At 54.3% G+C, this 27,976-nt stretch overlaps 1 protein-coding gene across 1 annotated transcript; it reads left to right on the top strand.

The window, feature by feature from the left end:
* Positions 1–768: 768 nt before the first annotated feature.
* LOC311512806 (hepatocyte nuclear factor 6-like) lies at positions 769–25,085 on the top strand (the record flags this gene model as incomplete). The annotated part of the gene is made up of 2 exons (XM_084614167.1): positions 769–1,876; positions 24,787–25,085. The coding sequence occupies exons 1-2, from the start codon at positions 943–945 to the stop codon at positions 25,083–25,085; spliced, it is 1,233 nt and encodes a 410-aa protein (XP_084470293.1). The 5' UTR covers positions 769–942.
* Between the last annotated feature and the right edge of the window lie 2,891 nt (positions 25,086–27,976).

Genomic DNA, 27,976 nt, shown 5'->3' with positions numbered 1-27,976 from the left:
CGTGTGAGAAGCAGGAAAGCGGAGTGTTTGCTAGTGAAATCGATGAGAGTAGCTATGGGCTGGAGTAGGGCAGTATTCTCGGGAGGGAGGAAGGGAGGGAGGAGATCAGTGTGTGTGAGTGTGTAGCAGACACAAAGAGGATGGAACTGTTCTGAGCTACACCTATTAAAACCAGAGGGAGCGAGAGATCTAATCCGTCCCCCCACACCACCAAAACACAGCCGGTAGCTAATTGCTGGAGCCCGCTGCTGCTTTGCAAGCACTTTGCTGGAGATCTCCTGGACTACCCTAAAAGGGCTGAATGATCAGGGAAGAGGAGACCTTTCCTTCCCCTCCACATTCCCGGACACAGGAGCCCCTCTGCTGAAAGCTCCAGGAAGGGGGGATCTGAACCCCTGCTGCTGATTTTCATTTCTTTAGTATTACTCTTCTTGTCGTTGTTGTTTTTATTTTATTTGTTTATATTTTTACATCCCCCCCCCCCATGCCTAGAAAAAGCACCGGCCGGCATTAGGTAAGCCAGGTTCTTCATGAACTTTCTCACTTTGATTGGGGTTTAAAGGGAGGGGGTGGGGGGAATCCTCCAGCCTCCCTCCTCTCCCCCCCTTCCTTCCCCCAAATCCATCCAGCATTGGGTTAGAATGTGTCCAGTTTCTGATCAGTTTGAAAGGGGCTTGTGTGGGGGCTGGGGAGAAATGATGAGCCCTTGTCTTCCTGGGGCTGCAGCCGAGACCAGTGGATGTTAGATTTCCCACACTGGAGACAAGATCTGGTCGCTGAATACAGAGGGGACTTCCCGCTTTGGCTGTCCATCCCCACTGATAAAGGCAGAGAGGTTTCCTCAGACCCCCTTGAAATCTGGCAAGCCCTTCCCCACACTCAAGAACCGAAAGATTAATGAGTCGCAAAGTAGATAAAGAGAGGATGCACTAGCCGGCAGCCATGAATGTCCAGCTGGGTTTGGAGAACACCGGGGACATGTCCAGCCAGGAGCAGGAGCTGATCCATGGCCAAGGCAGAGCTTTACACTCCGCTCTCTCCAGACCGTCTCTGGTGGCCTCGGTGCTGGACGGCAGTGAGTATCACCGAGCCGAGCACCACCTGGCCACCTCTTTGCACCCGGGGCTTGGCTTCGGGGGGGATTCGCCCACCGGGGCCGCCAACAGCTACACCACCTTGACCCCTCTGCAGCCGCTGCACGAGAAATTCCACCACCAGCACCATCACCCCCAGTGCCTGCCGGTGGGCAACGTGATTGGGAGCTTCACCCTGATGAGGGAAGAAAGGGGCCTGGGTTCCGGCGCTAACTTTTACAGCCCTTACCACAAGGATCTTGGCATGGGGCAGAGTCTGTCGTCCCTGCCCAGCCCGAACCTGACCCCCATGCATAGCTACAGCCACTCTGCCGGACACTTGGGCAACGAGAAGATGGTGGCGGCCAATAGCTTTGAAGCCCACCCTGCCATGTTTGGCAGGATCGACCAGCACTTTTCCAGGGAGCTTTCCCCCTCCCAGAACTCCACCATGGGATCCCCCAACAGCATGGGCCAGCACCACTATGTCCATGCCCGGCCGGACGTGACTTCCAGACCCAACCAGCCCATCTCCACCCAAACCACCGTCCTCTCCAGCCAGCTGGAGGAGATCAACACCAAAGAAGTGGCCCAGCGGATCATCGCTGAGCTCAAGAGATACAGCATCCCCCAGGCCATCTTTGCCGAGAGGGTGCTGTGCCGGTCTCAAGGCACCTTGTCAGACCTTCTCAGGAACCCTAAGCCCTGGAGCAAGCTCAAGTCTGGGAGGGAGACTTTCAAAAGGATGTGGCGCTGGCTGCAGGAGCCCGAGTTTCAGAGAATGGCAGCTTTAAGGTTAGAAGGTAAGATATTTTTTATGAGCATGGTCAGGAACTGAGCCTGGAACAATACAGGGATATATGGAGCTGCCTCTTGATTTTGGGGAGAGAGAGAGAAAGAGAGCAAAGGTCACCAGCTCTGAGACTCTGCTAATCTCTTTGCAAACTGGAAGGCCTGAATGAAGCCGCAATGCACGAATAATTACACCCCGAGCCTTTATTGCTTGGTAATACAGATCAGAGCTATTGATTAGAACTTGCAATGTACACGCCCACATTATGGGGGGTGGGGGTGATTGGGTTGCAAAGGAATCTCCGGATGCCTTCCCTCTCCTGCATTCCCCTGTATTGTTTCGGGGTGGTTTCAACATACACACAAGGGGCTTCATCGTTTTTTCTTCACCTGCCTTCTGCCCTTTATGCTGGTAAAGCCATTTTGTCACCTCACCCTGCTCCTCGTGTTGCCATGGTGTGATTGAATGTCTCAGCCGCGCGATCAAGATGGAGACCTTGTTCTCAATGGTGGTGTACCATATCCCATGGCGTGGAAGCCTGAGCCAAAGCTGATGGGAGTCTCCACTGATTTCAGCGAGCTTTGGATGGGGTCCAAATAGCACTGAAGACAGTGATGTTTCTGCGCTGCTGTTATTATTGTAGGGTCAGTGGGAGGAAGTTGTAGGGGAGAATCTCCACAGATGGAGGATTTACAGTGCTGCCCCCTTGCAACAGATGGGAGGGGACGGCCTTTTTCATTGACCAAAACCCCCAAGATTTTCTAAAGTGCGGGCCGGAATTTCAGCTGGTATAAACCAGCGTGACTCCCATTGGCTTCAATGGCACAATCCTGATTTACGCCAGAGTCCTGGTTAGGCAAGCCAGGCTGGATCAATCCCAAGGCCCATCTATCCTAGTATCCGACTGGGGCCAGCACCAGATGCCTCAGAGGGAGGTGTAAGAAACCCTGCAGTGATGTGACAACCTGGCGTAGGGGCTTCTCCCCCTAATAGTCTAGAGCTTGACTTAAGTCCTGAAGCAGGAGACTCTTAAGCATACGATTATCATTAAATGTGTGCTTAAGTCCCATTAAAATCTAATATCTAACATTAACTAATATCCTTTTGTAGGGAGGGACTTTGCTGAATTGAGGCCAGTTGAGGATTTGACCCTTATCCAAAGCGAGGCTCCTAAATCCCTATTTAGGCTTCTAAATAATTGGCCTAAATTTTTTTTCCCCTAGCTGTTACCGCTGGGAGCTGGTGAGCGTTTAGCGCTTCCAAAAATGAGACTATTTATTTAGTGGCCTCAATATGGATCTAGGAGCCTAACTGTCGTCCTTCATTTTGAAAAATCTTGGCCCAAATCTTGGTGGCTGGTGATTCTTCAGATCATCACTGCAGTTCAATGAGTTTGCATGGCTGTTCGGAATGATTCTGCTTCTTTTATGTTCCTTTCTCCTTCATGCTTGCGAGGCTCTCCCGTCATCTTCAGAAGGGATGGTGCGGTTGAAAAACGAAGGTTAAAAGATAAATCCAATGCGAGGCACTGGCTGTGTTTCAGGCTCTCAGCCTGGTCCCAATCTCTCTGACTTGCCTCCCGGTGAGCCAGTTAGCGTTGGTTGTGTGCGTATGTCTATTAAAAGCCATGTGACAACGGCCTTGGCCCCATCATATGACACAGCAGGGCCCTGCGATAACAGCTTCTCTTTGCTCGTTAGCCGCTAATGATGCTGTTGGGAGGCTTATGGCTCCATTGGGAAAGGGGAAACAAAATGGGGGTGTTTGTGGCTGGTGGGAATGATATTTAGACACCCTAGGACTCTCCCAACCCCCGAGTTTTATTGCCGTCTCTTAGCAGAAGGAGCAGGCCTGGGCAATAGGAAGCAGGGCAGGCTCAGGGACTGAGCCATAGCGTCAAGTCCCCCGGTGGCTGCCGTGAGCTTTAGATCCAGCGTTTAGTTATTTTCAGAGGCATCTCGCTCCAGTTGTGTGCTGTGCTTTCCGTCCTCCGGCTCCTCTCGTTTTACCTTGATCGCTGCGCGAGACGTTGACAGTGTTTAGTCCTGCCGGGGCTCGTGGGAAAGCAGAGGGCTTCTCTTGGGTGCGGTTCCCCAGAGAAATCCTAGGGCTGGGGACGGCTGTGGGGGCTGCACTAGCTGCATGAGGCCTTTCCTCACCTCTGATTTCTAGCATTGACTAAGAAAGCCATTGGCGTGGGGTTCTTGTCACAGCGCCCAGGCCCTGAGGTTAGCACCGTGAAGGCCGAGGACCAGATCCTGTGATGCCGAAAGCATGGCAGAGGGGTGGTTGGTTGTGTTGTCCTGATCCGACTACTGAGCCATGCAAGCTGCTGTCCCCGGACCTGTCAGAGCAGCCTCATGGCTGCTTAACATCGGGCAGCAGTGGCTGTCTTCGATTGTGTCCCCTCTGCTGTAGCAGGGTGGGCAGCCGGGAATGAAGCTGTCCAAGAGGCGTGGGGGGCAGAGAAGGGTATAGAAGGCCCCGCTGCACACCAGCCCCCAGCTTAACCCAGCAGTGGTGAATGTTGTGAGTGCATTCCTGTGGGCTTGTGTTGCGTGATCTGGCCTGCGGACGGTGACCCTGGTCTGCATGCAGGCAGCCACTGTCGCTAGGGCGGAGTTGGTGAGCACCAGGGAGTTAGCTGCAGCCCTGTGTTAGCAACGCCGTTTGGCTGGGCTAAGAGAAGTGTTCGGCTTCCCGCTGCATTGGCTGGAGGGGTAGGCTTGGGGCAGTAAACCTCCAGTTTGCAATTCCTATGCTCCCTGGACTTGCAAGTTTGAACCCCAATAGAGTTGACTCATCTCCACCCTTCTGGGAGAGACACACTGAGCTCTACGGGGCCTGTCGCCCTTTGGATGATCCCCAGAGAAACCCGGGTCTGTTCTGCATGGATGAGAAAACCCGCCCAGAGAAGGAGAGTTGCCCTCACAGATTTTAAGGCCAGAACGGCTCCGTTAGATCACCCAGTCTGACCTCCCGGAGCACAGCTGAGTTCTAGCATCTCTTCCAGGCAAGCAGCCAGTTTTGATCTGAAGATATCAAGAGATGGAGAATGCACCACTTGCCTTGGCCGGCTGGTCCAATGGTTAGTCATCTGCACTGTTAATAATGGGAGCCTTTTTTTGAGCTTGGATTTGTCTAGCTTCAGCTTCAGGCCATTTGGTTCTCATGCTGCCTTTTTCCACAAGACCAGTGGTTCTCAACTGGGGGTATGCAAACCCCTGCGGGTGTGCAGAGGTCTTCCAAGGGGTACATCAACTCAGCTAGATATTTGCCTAATTTTACAACAGGCTACATAAAAATCACTAGCGAAGTCAGTACAAACTAAAGTTGACAGGGGTTTCAGACCCCGAGCAGGAATGTCTACACTACAATTTTTAGCCCCCCAGCGCAAGCCCAAATCAGTTGACCTGGGCTCTGAGAATCACTGTTGTGGGGTTTGGTCTGCAGTGTAGACTTACCCTTGGTCTCTCCCCATAAGGCATTTTCTCCAGTCCTCAAATAATTTTTGTGTCTCTTCTTTGCCCCTTCTCTAAGTGTTCAGTATCCTTTATAAACTCTGGTCACCAGAACTGGCTGCAATATCCCCATAGCAGGGAAATCCCATCCCTACTCACTACTTCCCTGTGTTTACGTCCAAGTATGACATTAGCCCTTTTTTTTCCACAGCATCACAGTAGGAGCTCATGTCCAAGTGTTTGTCTCCTATGATCCTTAAATCCTTTTCAGTCACTGCCTTCAGAGCCCCGTTCCATAGCTATGGCCTCATCTCTGCGGATTCAGTTGATCCCTCCGCCACTGTTCAGCATACTGCAGGCTAGACGGTTGTTTCCACCCCAGAGGTGGCTGCCTACCGGTGATTTATGTTATTATTTTTGGTTATGCCGTAGCGCCTCGAAGCCCCAGTCATGGACCAGGCCCCCACAGTGTCCAGTCCTGGACAAACATGGAACAAAGAGCGGGATCCGGCCCCCAATCCAGTCTTGTTGCCTCCACTGAGTAAGAGCCACCCATGAGATCAGCCCCTGTGCTTTGGGCTCTGAGCTGGCTCAGCGAACGTGGGAGACAGAAAGGACCTGGGGGTCTTCCTGTGCTGCTGACTTTGAAGTTGTGCCCAGCGTGGGGCCTGGTGGGATTGTGCCCTTATGCAACAGCACACACGTCCCTCTGCCTGCGGCCCACCAGCAGCTGTGCTCACGTGGCGCCATTACCGGTGGGAAGTGAGCTGCAGGGAGGCATTCCGGGGGATCAGGATTGGGGTATGGAGGCAATCCCTATTTCAGGAGGAGGCGAGACTCCAGATCTCTGGTTGGGGGAGGCTGCAGATCGTTGGGCCCGGGGAGGGAACTCAACATCAGGTATTTTTGCCAGGTACTTTTTGCCAAGAGAAGCCGGGCTCGCCGGGGTTCATGGCGAAATCTTGACTTGTGAAAGGGGGCCCTCCGTGCCGAGGTACCAGGTTTTGCACAGGGATTGTCCTGCAATGTAAATCGGAAACTTTGCACAGATCCGGTTGCACCACACGCAGTGACACATTTCCAGAATGTGTCACTCCCTGTAATAAAGTGGGGCCGTACTCCTGGGCTCTGTTCCTCCCCCTGGCATGTGGGGCCCCCTGGGGAGGGCACTTTCACCTCTCTGGGCTTCTGCTTCCCCCTCCTCTCCAGATGAAGATGATCACTCACCCGGAAGGGTGGTGAAGGCTGACCAACGTTTGTAAAGCACTTTAAGGCCCTGGGATGAAAATGGAGCATAGGTTTTGTGCCACGCCCCTGAGGCAGGGCGATCTTCACCTGGGAGGAATAGAAAAGTTTTTATGAAATTTTAAAACCAAACAAAAACTTAATGGGATCTCCCCCCTGCGCGTGCGCACATGCTTTTTAATATACATTTTCCCGTGCTGTGTCAGGACAGGAGCATGGAGCCTGGAGCATGGAGCCTTAGGTAAAGCTACTTTTGCTGTCCAAAGCTGAGTGAAGTCGAAATCAGAGCATCCGTGATGAAAGTCAGTGGGGGGGAGGGGGAGGTGTGTGTGTCTTAGGGTTTTATATTGCTGCCCATCACTGTGACATCAGAGCACCTTCCCCATAAAATCAATAGCGTGATATATTTAAACAGAAAAAGAGAGGGAGATTATTTAAATCACTGGTTCTCAAACTTTTTTTCCCGCAGACCACTTGAAAATTGCTGAGGGTCTCGGCCAGCCACTTAATGATCTTTCCAAATATTGATTGTCCCGTTAGCTCACTATTGTAAAGGGCTTTGGATAAAAGCGCTACAAAAAAAAAATGAATATTAATTAACTTTTTTTTGTTCTACAAATAAAAGCAAACAACTCATATTTTAATAGCAGCAGTCTTACCTTTCTAATACGAGGGATGTGCCCTCTTCCCCCCCCCCCCCACGGCAGCCCCTGAGCTGGGGGTGGGAGGGAGGGGGGTCTCTCCCTGGCCGCAGCAGCCCCTGAGCTTGGGCAGGGAAGTGGGGGGGGGGGGGCTCTCTCCCTGGCAGCCATAACCCTGGAGCTGGGGAAAGTCGCCTCTTTCTCTGGCCGCCACAGCCCTGCACATCCCAAATTCCCCCCGCCCCCTCTTCTCACCCCACTGCCCCCTCCCACCTACTCCCTATTCCCCCCCAGGCCACCACCTCACCTTACATGTGCGTCTTCTCCAGGATCCAGGCACCTAATTAGTGGAGCCTCGCCAGCACGGCTCCACTAATTAGGTGGGTGGCCCTTCATTCTTGTGTGCGGCTGCCCAGACAGGCACCTTAGAGGGAACTGTCCGCGGACCACAGTTTGGGAACCTCTGGTTTAAATACATTTAGGTGCCGAAAGATGCAGATTGGCGCCTAGGGGGAGTTTCAAAAGTGCCCACCGGCATGTTCAGGTGCCTAAAAACCTTTACAAATCTGTCCCCGGGCCTTTTTAAAAGATGACGAATGCTTTTAGGCACAAGCACCTGGCCCCATGGGCTCCTGAGGTCTGACTGGGGCTCCTAAGTGCTATCCCAATAAAAACAGTCAGTAACAGGTGCCCTGGTTTTCAGACGCCCATCTTGAGACCTTGTTTTCGGAAGGTGGGAACTCAGGCCCCTGTAAGATGTCTCAGGTTGAGCTTCCAAACTTGCTAGTCCCTTTTGCAAAATTCTCGGCCTTAAGCGTGTCACTTTTAGTACAATCAGCTGTTACCATACTATGGGATTGCAGGGAAGGTTGTTTGGGTTTTTTTTTTTTTAAATATTGATTTAACTTGAAATGAGTCTCTCTTTAGTGTAGCTAGATTATTCCTATTGATTTGAAACTGAGTCCCTTTACAGGTACATGGCAGATACACAGGGTCCAATCCTGCTCGCGCTGAAGTCAGTAAGTGTTGTGCTGTTGACTACAATGGTGGCTAGCTGTCGCAAGATCCAGCATCCTGGACTCCTGAGAGTAGCGTTGCTGAGTCCACTGCGATTACTTGCAGGAACAAAGATTGCGGGATTTGACCTGTTGTACTGCCAACTCTTTGCAATTTTATTGCGATGCTGTTGGGTTTTCTTAAAGCCCCAGCTCCTGGAGTCAGGTGATGATGTAAGAATCTTGCCTTGCCGATGACTTTTTTTATTATTATTTCTAACCTTTGGAGTTGTAGAGAGAAGCTTGCAAATGTGGCTGTTAAAGGCTCCAAGAGGAGATGACAAATAAAAACAACCCAGGATTTATTCTAGTTAAAATTCCACGCCTTTAGATCCAATCACGTGATTTTTTGGGGAGAAGGCATTAACTCATGTTGTTTGATTGCTTGTGGTGGGCAATACTAACTCCCTATAAATTAATAGCTTTCCTGAAACAGTGGGAAAATTACAACTAGACATCAGCTGAGATCTTATTAATTCTGCACCATTAAAGTCTATGCAGGTTTTGCCATTGACTCTAAGGAGTGCAGGATCAACCCTTTAGAGACTAAATTTAAAAACGAACTTGCGGGACTTTCTCTGTTTCAACCTAAGGCAGCCCCTTTCCAAAACTGAAGGTGATCTGACATAGGGCTCCTAGAAGGACAGCGCTTGTTAGGAAAAATACAGTAATACTTAGAGGCCGCTCCTCTGCCTGAAGAAAACATAATAAAAAGTCGGCCCACACTAGACCTTAATGTGCGGTTTGAGCTTTTTTCCCAGCTTCCTTAGATAAATGTGCTTTGGATTTACAAACAACATGCAATTGTGACGAGGCTGTCAAAGGGGCCCTGGCCTACCCTGCCTAGCCTGAGCCTCCAGAAACTCAGACTGGTCTGGTGCCTAAGGTTTGGGACTGGAGTGTCTTTTTGTTCCCGTGTGCAGCACCTAGCAAGTGGGGGCTGGGGTCCAGCCAGCCAGAGCGCTGAACGGGGGTTCAAGAAGTCAGGGATCCTGCCTCGCCTCCTGGGCGAGTCACTGACCCTCTCTGTGACTCAGTTTCCCCTCCCACCCTTTGGCTTGTCTCTTTAGCTTGTAAGCTCTTTGAGGTAGGGACTCTCTCTCTCTCACTGTAGCAATAGGGTCCCAGTCTTGACTGGGGACCGTAGACACTACTGTAATACGTCTCTGGCTACGTCTGTCCTTTGAGAAGGAGTGTGGTTGAGCTAGCATACTCCCAATAGAGTGTAGCCTGGCTGGGCACGGGCTAGGAGGGGCCAACTGCCCCAATATGATCCTGTCTGAGATAGGAGGCAATACTCAGGGCCCCCAGCCCCTCTGCTCTGTTTTTATCACGCAAGCTCGATGGCAGCTAGCATCAGTATCAAGCTGGGAATCACGCCACCAGCTTGAAGTGCGTCCATACTCTATGTTCTATGTATGTTGCTTGCTGAGTCAACTCTCCGCCCTGGGTGCTACCTCTGTTTAGTCTCCTGAGGGCTGTGATACTTTGGTGTAACTCTGGTTATGGGGATGAATGTGAGGGCAGGTGGGAAGTGTTCATGGCTATCCAGGAGATCAGGGAGGATGATCGGTGGGTCCCATCTGGCCTTTGACTCTATAAGCAATACAGACCAAGGCTATTGCTGTATAAGTAAGAGTTGGATTTTGATTTACTTATGGCCTTAGCTGTGTGAAAACAAATACCACCCCAGACTTCAAACCCAGGCCAAATGGAGCCATATGCTGGCAACTCATAATCAGTAGAAACTTTAACGCACCAATAGTGGATAGTACGTCTCATCCGTGGTTCTCCAAGGAAGGTGAGTATCGTTAGTCCTGTTTTGCAGATGGGGAAACTGAGGCACAGAGCAAGGCTGTGGGCAAGATGGCAGGTTAGGGATGGAACCCAGGAGTCCTGATTCCCAGGACCCTAGCTACCTCCCACAGCAGTTCTGTAGCCATTTTTCACCTTAACTGTGCTTTACAAACATCAATATGTTCCCTTGGTCCCTCCTGGGGAGGGGCAAACTATGGGATTGGCCCAGCAGCCTTTCAATCAACCCGTGTTTCCTGCCCTTGGTGTTCAGGTCTGAGTCTCTGTGACCCGTCCATCTTCAGGAGCCCAAAACGGGGGGTGCAAAGCGCGATTGTCCTGATTTGGTGGCGTTCGCAAGGCGCAGGGCTCGGACGGCTGGGCCCTAATTCTGGAGAGCGTGTTGGGGAGCAGGAGAGCAACAATCCCCCTGATATGATGTATCGAGGGGGAAACATCGGTCTAGCTCTGTAACAAATGTGCTGGCAAGGCGTCCGTCCCACAAGCCGTTCCGTGCTGTAGAACCCCGCCCCCGAACCCCATTCATGTGACCCGGGCTCGGTGCGGATGCAGGGATCCACACGCAAAGCCCAGCTTCCCGGGCCTGAGACCCCGCTACTTAACAAACTGTACTTTGTGCTGCAGGGGGTAGTCAAATACTGATAATCATGGAATATCAGGGTTGGAAGGGACCTCAGGAGGTCAGCTAGTCCAACCCCATTTTAAAGCAGGACTAACCCCAACTGGGAATTGGTCCTGCTTCGAGCAGGGGGTTGGACTAGATGACCTTCTGGGGTCCCTTCCAACCCTGATATTCTATGATTCTATGAAATCATCCCAGCTGGGCCTTAAAACCCTCTCAGGATGGAGATTCCACCACCTCCCTAGGGAACCCGTTCCAGTGCTTCACCACCCTCCTAGTGAAATAGTGTTTCCTAATGTCCAGCCTAGACCTCCCGCCCTGCAACTTGAGACCATCGCTCCGTCGCAAGGCATTATTACTTGTATGGGACTAGAGCCTGGAGACATTGTGAGCGGACACAGAGTGAGAGGCAGTCTCTGCCCCAGAGAACTTAGACAAGACAGACGAAAGGTGTGGGGGGGGGAGGGACACTGAGGCACCAAGCGTGGACGTCCCACTCCCCAAGTCACTCAAACAAGCCCGCGGCAGGGCAAGGAATAGACCCAGTCTAGTGTCTTAGCCCTTAGATCTGAATGGTGAGTAAAAATGTTGTGGTATCATGGGTAAGTGTGATGAAGCTTTCGCGGTATGAACACTCTGCTGTTCCAGCTTTGCTGGGAAAAGGGGAGAGGGGGCTGCTTTGCGGGGGTGTTGCATTAGGGGGTGCACAGGTCAAGAAGGGCATAGGCCCCCCCACACACACACACACACGCACACTCCTTCCAGAGCCTCCTGGCCTGTGTGTTTTGGTGCAGAAATCCAGGCCCCCCGGGGGAGTCAGGCTGGCCATTCCAACCCCACCTCCGCCGCAGTGTGGCACGGCGCGTCCCCTTTGCAGAATCCGCTCCAGTACGTGAGCCACAGACAAAACACTGGGCCTTGCTGCTGCAGAGGAATCGAAGAGCGAGGCTGGGAATCGACAACGGGGGGGGGGGGCGAGCAGCAGCAGCTGCAGATGCAACGGGGGCTAAACAGAACCAGCTGGAAAACAACCGAGTTGCCCCTGCTCCCACTGGAGCCAGGCCCCTGGTTTGAAGGGGAGCAGCCTGGTGGATGGAGACAGGGATCCCAATTCTTGTGCTAATGCCGGTGTGGCTCCACCGAGGATCCGAGCCAGAGCCCGCTGAAAACCCTGGAGATTTGCTAGCATAAAACCAGGGAGAGACCAGAACTGAGCCCAGTCCGTCAGCCCTGCTCTTTGGAGAGATCTCTGGATCGGCTTCCCCCTGGAAACCAAAACCAGGTGCCGCTCAGGTCAAGCTTCCCCTGCCCCACACATCTCTCCTCCCCACACGACTCACCCCCTTCAGGGGTCCAGGTCTGGGCTCCACAGCCTGGTCGTCAGTGACCCAAAGCTGTTTCCCTCTGATGGCTGCTTTGTGTGAAACGACTTGTTGGGTCTCAGCCCCTGTTATCAGAGACAAAAACATCCAGCACCATGATGATGCCCTTGGAGGGGGGAACTACCTGAAATGGCTGAATTGAAATAAAAAACCGGGGGGTGGGAATCTTTGTTTCAAGGCAACTCAAAATGTCCAATGAACGTTGAGTTTTCTGATTCAATGGAAAAAATAGTTTTTGGCTAGGAACGATTAGGATTTTGGGGGAGGGAGGTTTTGGTTTGGTCCCCGCACCAAAAGATCCAGTGGTCGCTCAGCATTATTTTGAAGCGCGGGACTATTCCCTGCTGGAGCTCTTTGAGGCTGGAGGAGTATCTGAATTCTGCCCGACGGTCGGTCAGAAGAAGTCATGTAGCACTAGGGTCTTTTCTGGGCCACCTTCAAACACACTCAGAGAGCAAACAGTCTAACAGCTGTCATCCTTCGCCCTAGGAGCGCCTGTGATTGCAGGGTCTCGTAGCACTTTCCTAGCATCGGTTAATATAGTCATTTGCAGGAGAGGAGGGTCAGCACCCCCATTTTACAGATGGGAAAACTAAGGCACAGAGAGGGGAGGGGATTTGCTTGAAGGGACACAGGAGGTCGGCTGCAGAGATAGGAAACCCACACAGGGGATGAGACTGGGAATCCTGAGTTCTGTTCCCACGTGCGCCAGTGGCTTCTTTTCTGTGAACTCCACTTTCCCCCTCCGCAAAATGGGGCAAAAGATACTGACCCTGCGGGGTGGGGGGGCACTTTGAGAGTCTTACTGGAAAGGAGCCGCTATTTGTGGTATTATAAACACACCCCTTTCCTGGAGCTGGGAATAGAACCCAGGTGTCCTGTCTCCCAGTCCCCTCCTGCTCTAACCACTAACCGCGCTCCCTAGTCTAGTGTCAAAAATGTAAATGAAACATGCATGTCCCTGAGAGACAGAGCAATTGACTCCTCTCCTGTTTGAATGAGGCGATGCTCTGTAACCTAGACCAAACGGCTGGGGTAAAATCTCAGGGGCTGGGGGCGACACGTGGGAGAATGAAGTCAGACAGCTGGGGACTGGCTGGGCTGCACGTTACCAGTGAGAAAATATCCCCTGCTAGCAGTGGCTGCTGCTCTGTCATCTTAGGATCTGTGCCAATTCCAGCTGGGGGAGCCATGAGCCGGACTTCAGGGAGCCGGGTAATTAGCGAGAGGGGAGCTGCTCTAGATTTGACGGGCAGGTCGAGTCAGGATGTTGGCTGGGTGCAAACAGAGACAAGAGAGGGAGAGGGGCTGGGGCTGGGGCTTAGGCCACAAGCCTGTCATTTAGGAGACGTCCCAGCTAGGCTCAATTCCTTCTGCCACAAACTTCCTGACCCTGGGCCAGTCACTGAGAGTACCTCTACGCTGCAGTGAAAAACCCGTGGCCGGCCCGTGCCCGCTGATTTAGGCTCGGGTTCAGGGGCTGTTTAACTATTACGCAGATGTTCAGGCTCAGACCCTGAGTGGTGGGAGGGTCCCAGAGCCTGGGCTGAAGCCTTCACCCGAAGGTCTACCCTAAGCGTACGTCTACACTGCAAAAAACCCCTAAAAACCATGGCAACCAGCCTCAGCACTGGGTCTACAGACTTGCAATGGCACTAAACATAGCTGTGTGGCCGTTCCTGCTCAGGTTCTGAAACCAGGCTGGGGGGGCGGGTACCCTCTGGGATGTCTACCCTGCCTTGTGAACCTGTATCTGTGGGACCTGGACCTGTGGACTTGGTGTTTTCAAGCATCCATGCTGCGTTGTAAACCTGGGTTTGCAGCTGCTGGACCCACGTCTTGCAGCGTACACACTGCCCTGTGCAAACCTTCTGGCTCGGGTCTGCGGCTTGAGCTGCGTCCGCACTGCAAAATGGCAGGGCTTTGATCAGAGTTTCAGCGGGACTCAGGCTCAGACACCCCCCAAGACGGGCCATAGGATATGGGTCCTCAGGGGTTGCTGACCCACATCAGACTGATTTGTGTGGCGATGGATAGGTGGTTGGGGCTCAAACCTGAGTCTGACCCAGCTTCACAATGCAGTGTAGACGCACCTAGATCTAGCTCCTGGGGGGGGGGGGGCGGGGGGGCTGCAGAGGTTTACGCACCCCATGTCAGCTGAGGATGCAGACAGGACCAATGAGTCAAATCTGCCCAGCCCTCCATCAAAGTGGCAGCTGCTCCCAGCCAGAGCAACTCTGAACATTGGGCAAAGAGAAGCCCACAATCGGGAGAATTTCATGGAGGGACACAGTGCAGATTTCTGGCCTGGTGGCTTCACGCTGAATGGAGAGCGGCTCCTGCAGCCGGGCGATCCCCAGTGCCCCATTAAAGCAAGAGAGCGGGGTTTAGTGATTTTAGCAGGGAGAGCCAGCATTCCTGGGTTCTAGTCTCTGGTCTGGGAGGGGAGTGGTTCCTAGTGGTTCATAGATTCATAGATATTTAGGTCAGAAGGGACCATTATGATCATCTCGTCTGACCTCCTGCACAACGCAGGCCACAGAATTTCACCCACCCACTCCTGCCAAAAACCTCTCACCTATGTCTGTGCTATTGAAGTCCTCAAATCGTGGTTTAAAGACTTCAAGGAGCAGAGAATCCCGTGCCCCATGCTACAGAGGAAGGCGAAAAACCTCCAGGGCCTCTTCCAATCAGCCCTGGAGGAAAATTCCTTCCCGACCCCAAATATGGCGATCAGCTAAACCCTGAGCATATGGGCAAGATTCACCAGCCAGATACTACAGAAAATTCTTTCCTTGGTAACTCAGATCCCACCCCATCTAATATCTCATCACAGGCCATTGGGCGTATTTACCATGAATATTTAATGGTTAGAGCAGGAGACGTGGGCTGGAGGACTCCTGTCTTCTGTTTCCAGCTCCTGAGGGGAGCATGAACTAGCGTCTGGGCCTGGGATCCAGGACTCCCGGGTTTTATTCCTGGCCCTGAGTCTCTGCATGCCCTCAGGCAGGAGCATCCCCCTCCATTTACCCATCTCTCCTAACACCCCACAGTGCGGGGCTGGGAAGCTCCATGACATTCCCATGGAAAGCACCAAGTAATGTTGCAATACCTGGGTCCATTGTTTCGGCGGGGCTGGGGGCTGGGTACCAGATGGACGTGGCAGGGATGCAGACTGGCGAGCAAGGCAGGTGCCAGAGCCCATCCATGCCACAGAGACCCAGGCTGCCATGGGGGAAGGGAGGAGGAGAGAATTCCTGGCTGATTTCCAACCTCCCCTGGGGTGCTTTATTTAAGGGAAGCCATTGATTTTTTTCTCTCTCTCTCTCCTCCTTGCAGTCAGTCAGTCAGTGACAGTCACAAGCTAGTATTCAATAGCCCACAATTCCCTGCGCCCGATTCCCCAGGGGGGCTTTTCTGCAAGGGCAGCATTGATTTTGGATTTGCCAAAATTCGCCCCCTCTTTTTGCATCCCTCCCCCAGCCTGTGTTTATCCTCTATGCAAAGCGAGAGCAACATTCTCTACGGAGGCGAGTCCCTGGAAGTGGATTCTCGTTCACACGGTGGCTCTGGGAGCGGCCTGAGAGTGGGTGTATTTACAGGAGTGGCGAATAAGAACTGGGCCCAGCTGAGAGACAGTGTCAGCAGAGATTCTTCCTCTCAGACACCTTAAAACCCAACCTGGCCATGGCGGCCGGGTAGCCACGGAGCCATGATGGAGGCCATATTGCTGGAGTCCCGGGCCAGCCAGCCTTCCTCTGGGGGCTGGAATCTCCATCCTTAGAGGTTTCTAAGACCCAGCTTGACAAAGTCCTGGCTGGGATGATTTAGTTGGGGTTGGTCCTGCTTTGAGCAGGGGGTTGGACTAGATGACCTCCTGAGGTCCCTTCCAACCCTAATCTTCTATGATTCTGTGAGAGAGATCAGGCCCTTTGGACTCAGCCATATCTTCTCCGTGGGCCAGCGGCTGTTTTTTAGCTCGGTAAGGTTTCGTATCCTAGCGAAGATGCCTAAAGGAAGTGTTGGCTGTTCCCAGTGTTTGTTCTCCTTCAGGGCTGGGGAAGTTCCCCCAGCTATGGGTCTTTTAAGGCTTGGGGGCTGGATCCAGTTGGGAAAGGATTGGCCATGGGGTTTTCGGGGGGCGGGGCCAGGGAGAGCAGGAGACGTGACCTTAAACGACAGCAGGTCGTGTGGGAACAGCGGAAGCAGGTGCAAATTAAATCGGGAAAAGAGGCCACATGGAAGGAGCATGATCCACCACTGAGTGCAGGGGGCTGCCCCAGAGAGCAGAACTGGCCCTCCTGGGCGTGAAGGTTTGGGACCTGGTGACCATTGCCCTGACCCAAAGTGTGTGTGTAGGAGGGATGCTGACTGGGGAGCAGCGTACCCCCCCAGCACCAGTATAAATGCCCGCGAGAGGAGCAGGGCAGCCAAACGTTCCCAGACATGAAGGGGAAAGGTTGCATCCTTTCCTTGGGCATTGACTCTCCCAGCCCCTCGCCCTTCCCGGAGGGTGGGGGCCGGTTACCCCGGTGCCCCTGTGTCCAGAGAGGATCCTGCCGATCTGCCTGGCCTTTCCCATTGCCATGGCAACCCCCGGTGGGCGATTTATCTCGGCAGCGTGATTCATGGCCACGCTCCCTCGTTGCCTGCGTTAACCTTGATGTCACCTGCTCCACTCCCAGCATCTCTGTCCTGGTGTCTAGGTACAAGGACTAGAGCAGGGACGATGTGCCGGACCCCCACCCCGCCCCGGCACGAGGGGCACCGAGAGAACAGGCTGCTCTGGTCCTTTGGGTGAATCGTAGCAGTAGGGCCACCACTGGAGCCGACCCAATGGGCTTTGGGCACCTAAATCACGTAGGCATCTTGGGATCCCAGCCTGGAATCTTAGGGCCAAAATCCCCCTCTCAGTCACACCCGTGAAATGAGGAAGTCAGTGACCTTACACCCAGGAATCTGAAGGGAGCTCAAAGTCCTGACTGAGGTCAGGGGCCCGTCGTGCCAGGCCCTGCCCAGACACACAGTGCCCGAGGTCAGGGGCCCGTCGTGCCAGGCCCTGCCCAGACACACAGTGCCCGAGGTCAGGGGCCCGTCGTGCCGGGCCCTGCCCAGACACACAGTGCCCGAGGTCAGGGCCCCATGGTGCCGGGCCCTGCCCAGACACACAGTGCCCGAGGTCAGGGGCCCGTCGTGCCAGGCCCTGCCCAGACACACAGTACCCGAGGTCAGGGCCCCATGGGGCCGGGCCCTGCCCAGACACACAGTGCCCGAGGTCAGGGGCCCGTCGTGCCGGGCCCTGCCCAGACACACAGTGCCCGAGGTCAGGGGCCCGTCGTGCCGGGCCCTGCCCAGACACACAGTGCCCGAGGTCAGGGCCCCATGGTGCCGGGCCCTGCCCAGACACACAGTGCCTGAGGTCAGGGCCCCGTCGTGCCGGGCCCTGCCCAGCCACGTCCCCGTCCTGACGTCTAGACAGACAAGTGAAGGGTTATTATACTCATTTTAGCGGCTGGGGAACTGAGGCCCAGACAGAGGACGTGACTCGTCCAGGGGAGCCTGTGGCAAAGCTGGAATCAAGCCCTGGTTTCCCAGTTCTACTCCAGCCCCATCACCACGAGGCCAAGCGCCTGCTGGGGACTTGCTGTGTATTATAGACTAAGGGCTTTTAGTCAAACAACTCGCCCTGACTTCGCTAGGCGCTGGGCTGAGTCCGGCTTTCAGGGCTGACCCTCAGCCCCTAAGTACTTTCAGTGTCCCTACGCCTCGCGACCTGCCAGGGCTTTAGACCTGGCGCTCAGCGGCTCATCCTTTCCCGTGTTCAAGCCAGTGCCGCAGTCAGAGGGAACCCTGCCCCGCTGAGCTCCACAGGAACTTTGCGTTGATTTCAGTGGGGCGCAGGACCTTTGGGCCTGATTTCCGAGGGATGCTGAGCCTCCCCCCAGCTCCTGCCAAACCCAGGGGGAGTCGCAGATGCCCAACACCAGGGAAAAATGAGGCCTTTGAATTTCTGCCTATCCAGCCATCTTGTGAATTTCCAGCTGTGGGCCCATTGTGACATTACCAGCAGAGCTGTTATGGGGAATATGCTGGTGGGAGAGGGGGAGCAAGTGGGGGCCGGGGGGGAGTGAGACTGGGGTTGCAATCGGCTCTTAACAAGAGCAATACGCAAAATGAGGTGGGGAGAGAGACAGAAAAGCAGGAGAGTTTCTTTGCCAAGGGCTTTGAGATCTTCTGATGGAAGATGTCCTGGAAACAAAATCTTGTCCCCTGGGCTCTCTCTTTCTTTGGAGCCAGTGGGGCTGGTTGTTGCGGGGAGGCTGGGTTACTTGGCTAGGAGGAGATCGGTCCAGATGGACAGTTCCTGTCATCCCATTGTTACTAGTTAGAACTAGGGATTGTCACCAGTATCACCTCCACCCACCCCGGACCCAAACTCCTCCCCATCGAAGTTTGAGGGTGTTCAAAGCCTGGATCTGAATTTTTGTGGCTGGCACCCATCTTGTGTCAGACCAGTCTTGGGTGGGGTCTTTATGTACTAAGACAGGAGACAACCCCCTCCTCCCGCCACACACACACAGAATAGCTGTTCACCTATTCGGGGCCTCTTTGGCTTTGAAAGGGGCATCTGGCAAGAGGATGCCTTGTGTGATGGTGACAGGGTAACGGCTGCCCCTGTGCACTAGAGCAGCTGGTTTGGCTCGAATCAGGCACCCTCAGGGCCGGATTAAGGCAGAGGAGCGATGGGCCCCAGCTCCTGCCATCGTTCGAAGGGAGCAGGAATGAAGCTTGAAAACGTGACTGATGCCTGCCTGAGTTCGCAGCCAGCCTGAAACGATAGCTCCAGGAAGCATGAGCCCCGTGAACTGCCCCATTCTGCTTGACTCTGGAACCTGCTGCAACCTCAGTGAGAGGTTTGGGTTACAACTGGCAGAGCAGGGGCTTCATCGGAACCAGCAGAGCTCAGCCCCCGGTCCCCTGCTGAAGGAGACTATGCTCCTTTCAAGCGTCCCTCAGGGCTGCTGAGCAAACCCCAACCCCCCCCCCCCCTGCCAATTCCATCCGTGGCTGCTTCAAGCCCGGCTTGGCAAGGGTTAACGTGAAAGAGGCTGTTGCTTGCAGACGCGCTGCTTGGATCTGATCAATATTTTCTATCAGCGCGCGGCCCCAGACGAGGAGCCAGGCGGGGAGCGGGGGTGGGGTGGGGGCTGGTTGGGGGTGGGGGCACAGCAGGAACTGGGTGGGGGAGGAGGGAAAGGCAGGGCCCTCATGTTTCACAGCCGTAAGACAGACACATAGATCATCGCTGGATACAGTGGTGCCATTGGGGAGAGAAGCCTCTGTACAGCTGGCAGGGGGGGCGCGTGGGGTAGGAGGCTGGAGGGGGAGCGAGGGGGTGTTGCATCACGTGGTATGCTGCCACCGGTGCCCTGGTGCCACTGGGTCACAGGTGTGCCAGGGCTGACAGAGACGTGTGCAGGCCCCGCTTACACCGGTATACCAGCAGGTGCATTCTGGGTGGGTGTGCTTGGTATGCAGGGCAGTGTCGCCAGCTCCCATGCCGTTTGGTGCTTAAAGTCCCAGCTCCTGGAGTCATTTCTGTCAGCTGCAGAGAAATGCTTGAAAATGGGACCCCGAACGGCTAGGACAACAGGAGCCAAATCAGAAGAGCCTCGGGCTTGTTGCTGGCTTAAAAATCTCATGGTTTTTAAGGCAATCTCAGTGCCATGGCAGGTTCTACCCGCATGGGCTGGGTTTGCTGGGGGGCACTAGCTCCCTTCTGTGGCTGGCTTTACAAAGAGGAAGTTTAACTCAAACTAAAGCATCCAGCCCTCCAGCTAGTCCTTCCTGTCTCTACCAGGCCTTCGTCATCCTCACCGCTGATTTCAGCCCAGCTGCAGCCTCCGTCTGCAGTTGTCCCGCTAGGAACTACAGAGTCACCTGTTTATCCTCTAGCAACTGACTGAGGTCCTGACTTTGGGCATGCCTGGCTACTAAACCAGGTCCAAGGACAGCTGTGCTCAGGTCCCGGAGCCAGCCTTAGAACAGGATTGGTTGAGTGGCTAAGGAGCAGTTCTGCAGACAAGGACCTGGGGATTACAGTGGATGAGAAGCTGGATAGGAGTCAGCAGTGGGCCCTCGTTGCCAAGAAGGCCAATGGCATATTGGGCTGCATTAGTAGGAGCATTGCCAGCAGATGGAGGGAAGTGATTATTCTCCTCTATTCGGTACTGGTGAGGCTTCATCTGGAGTACTGCGTCCAGTTTTGGGACCCCCGCTACAGAAGGGTTGTGGACAAATTGGAGAAAGTTCAGTGGGGGCAATGAAAATGATTAGGGGGCTGGGGCACATGACTTATGGGGAGAGGCTGAGGGAACTGGGCTTCTTTAGTCTGCAGAAGAGAAGAATGAGGGGGGATTTGATAGCAGCCTTCAACTACCTGAAGGGGGGTTCCAAAGAGGATGGAGCTTGGCTGTTCTCAGTGGTAGCAGATGACAGAACAAGGAGCAGTGATCTCAAGTTGCAGTGGGGAAGATCTAGGTTGGATATTAGGAAAAACTATTTCACTAGGAGGGTGGTGGGTTCCAGAAGCACTGGAATGGGTTCCCTAGGGACGTGGTGGGATCTCCATCCTTAGAGTTTTTAAGGCCCGGCTTGACAAAGCCCTGGCTGGGATGATTTAGTTGGGGATTGGTCCTGCTTTGAGCAGAGGGCTGGACTAGATGACCTCCTGAGGTCCCTTCCAACCCTGATATTCTATGATTCTATGAAGAAAAGGAGGACTTGTGGCACCTTAGAGACTAACCAATTTATTTGAGCATAAGCTTTCGTGAGCTACAGCTCACTTCATCGGATGAAGCTGTAGTTCACGAAAGCTCATGCTCAAATAAATTGGTTAGTCTCTAAGGTGCCACAAGTCCTCCTTTTCTTTTTGTGAATACAGACTAACACGGCTGCTACTCTGAAACCTATGATTCTATGAGTGACCTTCAGGTTGGCCCAGTGGTTAGGGCACACGCCTGCTTTTCAAGTGGTGCCATTCCCTGCTCTGCTGCAGAGTTGGGCAAGTCACTTGGCCGCTCTGTGCCTCGGTTTCCCCCATCTGCACAAAGTGGGTGATCGCCCTGCCCTGCCTCACAGAGGGGTTGGGAGGATCCGGCCATTAACGATCACGAGGTACTCAGATACTAGGGTATAGAAGTGGTGCAGCAGATATAAGAGACAATGGCCCGGTGACCCTCTGCGTTGCTCAGACGTTTGCCTGACGTCCCCTAGCCTCAGCTGTGCTGTAGGATATGGAGTCATAAGTGCTTAGCTGGCCTTGCTGGGTCGCAGCAGGTCTTAGCTGGGCCCTGTCGATCCAGGAGCCTGGCCCATGAAGCACTGGACTGAGGACTCCCAAAATAGTTCTGCCTGTCTTTCAGACAGGATCTGTGGCTGAATACGGCAGCATTTAACAGCTCACCCCTGCCCACACGCACACACACCCCCGTCGGCCTCTTGCTCATTACTGGGCTCCCTGGGCCCATCCCATCCATCACCCACAACGCGCCTCCTAAAGTGCCTGATGCAATATTCATGGCGGGCGGCTGCTCGGACTAGGCTCGAGTGAAGCGAAGTGACGGTTCTCATGCATTATTGGTTTCCTGAGCTGTGAACGGCTATCGACGCCCGACCTGAAGCCGGGCTGCGGTTACTCCCTCGGAGCGGGTGGGGAGGCCACTATAATATGTGTCAGGCTGCAGTTGCATGGGGTGTGGAGGGAGAGGGTGGTAGCCCTTTAAATAGTCTGCAGGCCCTCTGCCGGCGCTCACCAGGTTCTGTGTTTTCACAGCTAGCCGGAGTAGCAGCCTTGGTAGCAAGGTCGGGCACAAGTCAATGTCCAGTACGGGCAGTGGGCGGGCAAGCTTCAGCGCTCTGCCCCCCGATGTGTTCATTTTACCTGCTCTTCAGCGGCTGAGCTCATATCTGGGGTAGGCCTGCTAGGCCCCATGTTCTGACAACTCCCCTCCGCCCTGCCCTAGACACCAGCCTCTCTGGTCCAGTCAGCCACTGGCAGCTCTACCGAGGTGGACAAGGGAAGGGCAGGGGGTGAAATAGATGAACCATCCACACAGCTGGCACTAACATAGACCCCCGCCCACTGGGACTTAGCCTGACCCACCCCTGCACCCCATCCAACCAGCTCCTCACTTGGTCACTCCAGCATGGGGCTGTATTTGAACCACTGGCTTCGAGGTGAAAGGTTCCGCCTCCCACTTATGATTAATAATAATAACTCGTATTATTAATTGTATTGTATTAGCACCTGGTAGCCACAATCACAGACCAGGATCCCACTGTGTTAGGTGCTGTACATTGTTATTGCTACTAGGTGTATTACAGTAGCAACCCCGCACTGCAGTCACGGAGCAGCACCCTGTTGCGCTAAGGGCTGTCCAAACACAGACCAATAAGAGATTGTAAATTCTGTGGGGTCTTTTCGTTCTGTGTTCCTACAGCACCAAGCGCAATGGGGTCTGTTTCTCCCCACTGCCCCTGCTGGCTGCCAAGAAGATGGCAGGGATCTTAAAGCTTCAGCCATCCAGGGATTGTTAATGAAAACAGAAGATTTGTTTAAAATGAACGTGCGCAAGGCTTTTACTACATGCAATCAAATTCGTTCACGTTAATGTTTGTTGGACTCCTTGGCCAGGCGCCCAGCTCTGTCTGGGTCTCTGGCATGGATTCTGGCTTTGCAAAAATACCCTGGGGGTTTAACATTGTGATGGAGTTGAGTGAACCATCTGCAGAGAGGACCGTCTTTTTTTTCTTCTTCTTTGCAACAGCTGTAATTTTGTGGCCATCCCCAGAAAGAGGCAATGGGCCTGAGTCTCAGTCACTCAGTCCCTATGCTCATGGAAGCGTTGCAATGGTTTAAAGCCATCTTTGCGTCCCCCGTACTCTGGAGCCTTTTCCAGCTAGGTGTATTTTAGAGCGGCCTCAGAGTTGCTCTAACTTGCGCGCTGCTACCTGTGGCCCCTGGGAAGCAGAGAATAGCCACGCTGAAATGCCTCCCCTTATGCCAGCTCCGCATTGGCCAGAGAGACCCCTGCACTGGGGTCCTGTCCATCCCCTTTAAGGCCCCTTTACGCTGCCAGAGCAGAGACCTTGAAGGGTTGGGCCCACCAACTCAATGCCAGCTGGGGAAGCTGCTATGCAGGGGAATTCCCTGTGGGAGACATTGAATATGGGGTAGGAGGAAGGGGGTGTTGGTCACAGTTTTGTGGGCCGTCTACCTGCGATTTGGGTTGTAGGTTCAGGCCAGGTTGTCTCTGAACTGGTTGTCCCATCCCCAGTTACTTCTGCAGCCTGGAGCCCACTGTGCCCACAAACTGAACCCCAGCTGAGAGCTGCCCTGTCCTGGTGGGGTTAGATGGGTTTTCCATTCATTCTAAACAAGGGATTTAGACACATTTTCCATGTGTCGACCCAGTGTCGCCGCAGCCAGCGTTCCTCCCAAAGTCCCTTTCTGAGGACCCCGAAGGGGGAGCGATGTGTGGAAGAGTTGTTATGAAGAGTTGGATGGGTGTTCTTTTATCCCCCAGTTAGGCCTAATATCTCTACACAAGTTCTGGTCCAGTCTTACACAGCTCTGGCTCAACGGGCATGATCTGAACTCAGTCCTTGAGTTATATCAGGAGACCTGTTTGTTTGGACAAATTCAGTCTCCGTCTGTCTCACTTCTGCCCCTTTGCCCACCCGCGGTTCTTGTTTTAGGTCGTCCTGACATCTTCTGAGCTCCCGTTCACTCCCTGCAGCTGAGCTGACAATTAGGGGAAACTCATAGGCCCGGCTATGGCAGCAGAGTGTGAGTTGTTGGGGCAGGGCCCGGTTCTCGCTGGGTGTCCATGCGGCGCCCAGCACCCCGGGGTCCTGAGCCCAGTTGCAGGCTTGTGTGATATAAGTTTGCACTGGTGTAAATGACTGCACACGGTGCAGGGCAAAGGAGACTCATCCCCGGAGGAGAGAGGAAGGAGACTGGGACATGATCTAATGCCGGGGGCGAGTCTCCTTTGCCCTGCACCTTATGCAGTCATTTACCCCAGTTCAAACTTATATCCCATATATTCCCCCATCGGCAACTGCGAGGTTCTGACCCCTTCTTCTGAAGCAGCTGGTACTGGCCCCTGTGGGAGGTGGGATAGCCGGCTAGCTGGACCTTGGTTCTGATCCAGCCAGGCAGTCCCTATGAGCCCATGAGGTTGGTCTTGTGGTTAAGGAAACCTGGATCAGGGCCGGATGAAATTCCCATCCCCTGCCAGGGGATCAGACATGCCCTGCTGGGACAGACACCCTCCTCCTTCAGGGCAAGCGCCAAATGGGGGTCAGGAGGAAACTTCCCGTGGGGCGGGTTATCCCTTTGCTGCAGGATTTCTTAGCAGCTGGGAAGCTGGACAAGCCCCTGCGCTAATCCAGTCGGGCAGGTCCCCCCCGAGTTGAGCTTGTGGCTGAGGATCTGGAGTGGGGCCGGGGGCTCCAAGCAGCATGTGGGAAGCTTGCCAGGGCTGGGGGTAGCCGGAGGATTCCAGTCTCCAGGGTTATTGGCTGGGCTGGTTCCCTGGCTCTAAACCCACCCCACCCGCCTAGCTTCAGTGCCTCTGGGCAGCCACTCCCCACCTCTCTGATCGCGTCTCCTCTTCTCTCCTTCTGCCGCAGCCTGCAAAAGGAAAGAGCACGAGCAAGGCAAAGCCGACAGAAACCACGTCCCTAAGCGGCACCGGCTGGTCTTCACGGACATCCAGCGCCGCACGCTTCATGCCATCTTCCATGAGAACCAGCGGCCTTCCAAGGACCTGCAGGTCACCATCGCCCAGCAGCTGGGCCTGGAGCTCTCCACCGTCAGTAACTTCTTCATGAATGCACGGCGCCGCAGCCTGGACAAGTGGATGGAAGAGGGGCGCCCCCCATCCTCGGGCACCCACGCCTCTTCTGCCATCACTTGCACCAAAGCATGAGGGGAAGCCAGGGTGCTGGACAGGGGGCACCACGCCAGGCTGGTGTCAATGGGGTGGGGTTTAATGGGGTGGGTTGTTTTTAATTTCTCCTCTTCGGTGGTTTCTTTCCCCTTCCCCTGCCCGAGTTTTTTTTTCAGCTGTTTCAACAGAACCCACATGGCCCAGATCCTCAGCTAACATAAATCAGCTCCTTTGCATTGAGTGGGGGCTTGCTGATTTACCCCAGCTGGGGATCGGAGCTTAAATAATCACAGGCAAGATCCTCAGCTGGGATAAATGGGGCCACGCTGATTGGCACTGGCTGGGGAGCTGGGCCCCCTCTCTCCGGTTCCAATAACACTGCCTGGGAGGCAGGGGAAGCCCATGGCTGAAGATTTGGGTGCCTGGGGGAGGTCGTGGCTCTTTAAAGAGCATTTGTTTCCTCTTGACGATTGAACCCATGGTTGTTTCCTTTTTCTGGAAAGTGGCGCTGCCCAGAGGTGAGAAGCAGAGCCTGGAGTCCTGGGTCCTATTTGTGTCCCTGAGAGGGGTGCTGGGTGGGGTAGTGGGGAGAGTTATCTGGGAGCCAGGACTCCTGGATTTGGTTCTTGGCTCTGAGAGGGGAGTGATGTCTAATGGTTAGAACGATAGCCTAGAAGCCAGGACTCCTGGGTTCTGTCCTTGGCTCTGGGAGGGGAAATGCAATCTAATGGATAGAGCAGCTGACTGGGCGCCAGGACTCCTGGGTTCTACATGTGGCTCTGACAAGGTTTCTAGTAATATCACCAGAAGATGATAAGTCAGGAGCCCTGGGTTTTGTTCCTGACTCTGCCACTGACTTGGTGTGTGACCTTGGGGCACATCGCCTCCCTGTCCTGTGCCTCAGTTTCCCCACCTGTTGGAGTCCTTACAATTGTCCTACCTCTCTGGGGTGCCAGAACGCTGAATGAGCCAGTGTCTGTCAAGTGTTGTGAGAGGAAAGGTGCTCTGGAGATCCCCCTCCGGGATATGATGATTGGTTTGGGTGGAGGTTTGAGGGGCAGAAGTCCCAAGGCGAATGGGACGTTCCCCTAGCCTGGCTCCCCCTCTCTTGCTGACTGGCAGTAAAGTCAATCCATCAAAATTATCTCTGGCAACTTAATTAAGGATTTATCTACAGGTGAGGTACTCCAGGATATCTATTCTGCTTTAAATTCATGCTCTACCTTAATCTGGATTAATTTTCCTGTGTAGACAAACCTGCCTCCTCTTCTGGCCTAAGTGTCCAGACTGTGGGCCTGTTTCTGTGTGAGCTTGATTCCCCCATGCCCAGCACCTTGTACTGCTGTTTGCACAGGTGCAAAGTGCATTCAACGCACTACTATGCTCAAAGAGGGCGGCCTTGTCCACCCGCTCGGCACTGCCATTTATGGCTGCGCAAGGTGCTGTACAAATGAAGCCTTGAACCCAGTGTGTGGTGGCAAAGAGCTGCAGCTTCTCTTAACACCAGTGGGAGGTAGGGATCCTTGGTGCCGCTCAGGCTCAGGCGCCGGGGGGTAGGGGGGCTTTGGATTGCAAATCACGCCTCGTGGTGCGGCTCCCCGAGTGGCTTCTCCCCAGTGCACATGTGGAGGTTTTCCCAGGGAGCTTTTGGCATATCCATTTAAACAGCAAATCCCTGGGAATACGAGTGGTCCCTTCTGCAGGGGGGATGGCTGGCAGCCAAGTGCTCTGCACCCAGCTCCCCTGTGGTCCTGCCCCATGTGAACAGCCCAACAGCATCAGCTGACCGCTTGCTAAGATCTGTGACCTAAAGCCCAGATCCTCAGAGGCATATAGGCACCCAACTCCCATTGGTTTCCTGTGGGGAGTTAGTCACCTAAATGCCTTTGAGGATCTGAGTCTTGGCGCTTTGAAATCCCGAGTCCTGATTCTGTCGCCTCGGTGCCATCACTTCCACTCTTGCAAAGTGAGTGTGAAACACTCCCGTGCTGATGCGCTCGTGGTGCATGACTGGACAGAACAGTGAGGGGGGTCTCACGCTCGCTTTGCACTGATGCAGCGACCACACGGGGTGCGGAGCGATGGGGAAATCAACTCGGGGGGAGTGGGGCAAGGAGCCCATTCTGCCTGCAGGGGGGAGCTTGACCCCATCTGGATAAGACAGACTGGCTTTGAGCTTTGCCCAAACGTGGCCCAATCCCCCTCCTCCTCACAACCAGGATGCCTGGAAAAATCAAGGGGTCTTCTGTCTTGTGTCCCTTCCATGGATGCCTCTGCGGGGGTGGGTCCAGGGGGGTTTTCTGGGCCCATAAGAGCCATGGGCAATCTCTGCCTGGCCTAGAGGGGATTGGTGCGCTGGAGAGGCCTGGGCATGTAGATGAACCAAACCCATCCTGAAAGCTTCCCAGGTGCAGAGCTGCCAAGGATCTGGGCCGTAGCACCCATGCAAGTCAAGGGGGATCTGGGTTTTGGGGGCGCTTATAGGACTACGGACGCCCCCTCTCCCCTGCCCTGCTAGCGCCTGGGCTAAGGGCGTTAGTACAGCCTGGACAGACCAAAAAACTGGCTCCAACCCCCTCCGGGAGCCTTGGGAGGGTTCAGAGCTGGAGCTCGACTTCATAGCTAAGAACGGGTGCTTTAAAAACCCTCCTTGGGTTGCCACCCAGCGTCTCCAACCTGCCCTCTCTGGAGTTGCCCACCACCACCCCCCGGCGCCTCGCTGGGGTCCAGAGCGGCTCCCCTGCTTCGGGGAGGTGGCAACTCTTATATTTATTTGCCCTGCCCCTGTCTGTGCATGACAGACACCCTCCGGTTCCCTGTTCGGCAGAGCTCAAGGGGAAGCAGGATGCAGCAAGGAACAGAATCAGAGTCTGACTAAGGTGCCCATCACCCTGGTATCTGTGCGCCCTGTGGGTGGCGGGGCGAGGTGA

Source organism: Lepidochelys olivacea (genome assembly GCF_965140295.1).
Source record: "Lepidochelys olivacea isolate rLepOli2 genome assembly, chromosome: 24".
Taxonomy (NCBI): Eukaryota; Metazoa; Chordata; order Testudines; family Cheloniidae; genus Lepidochelys; species Lepidochelys olivacea.
This window is presented reverse-complemented; position numbering and strand designations above follow the sequence as displayed.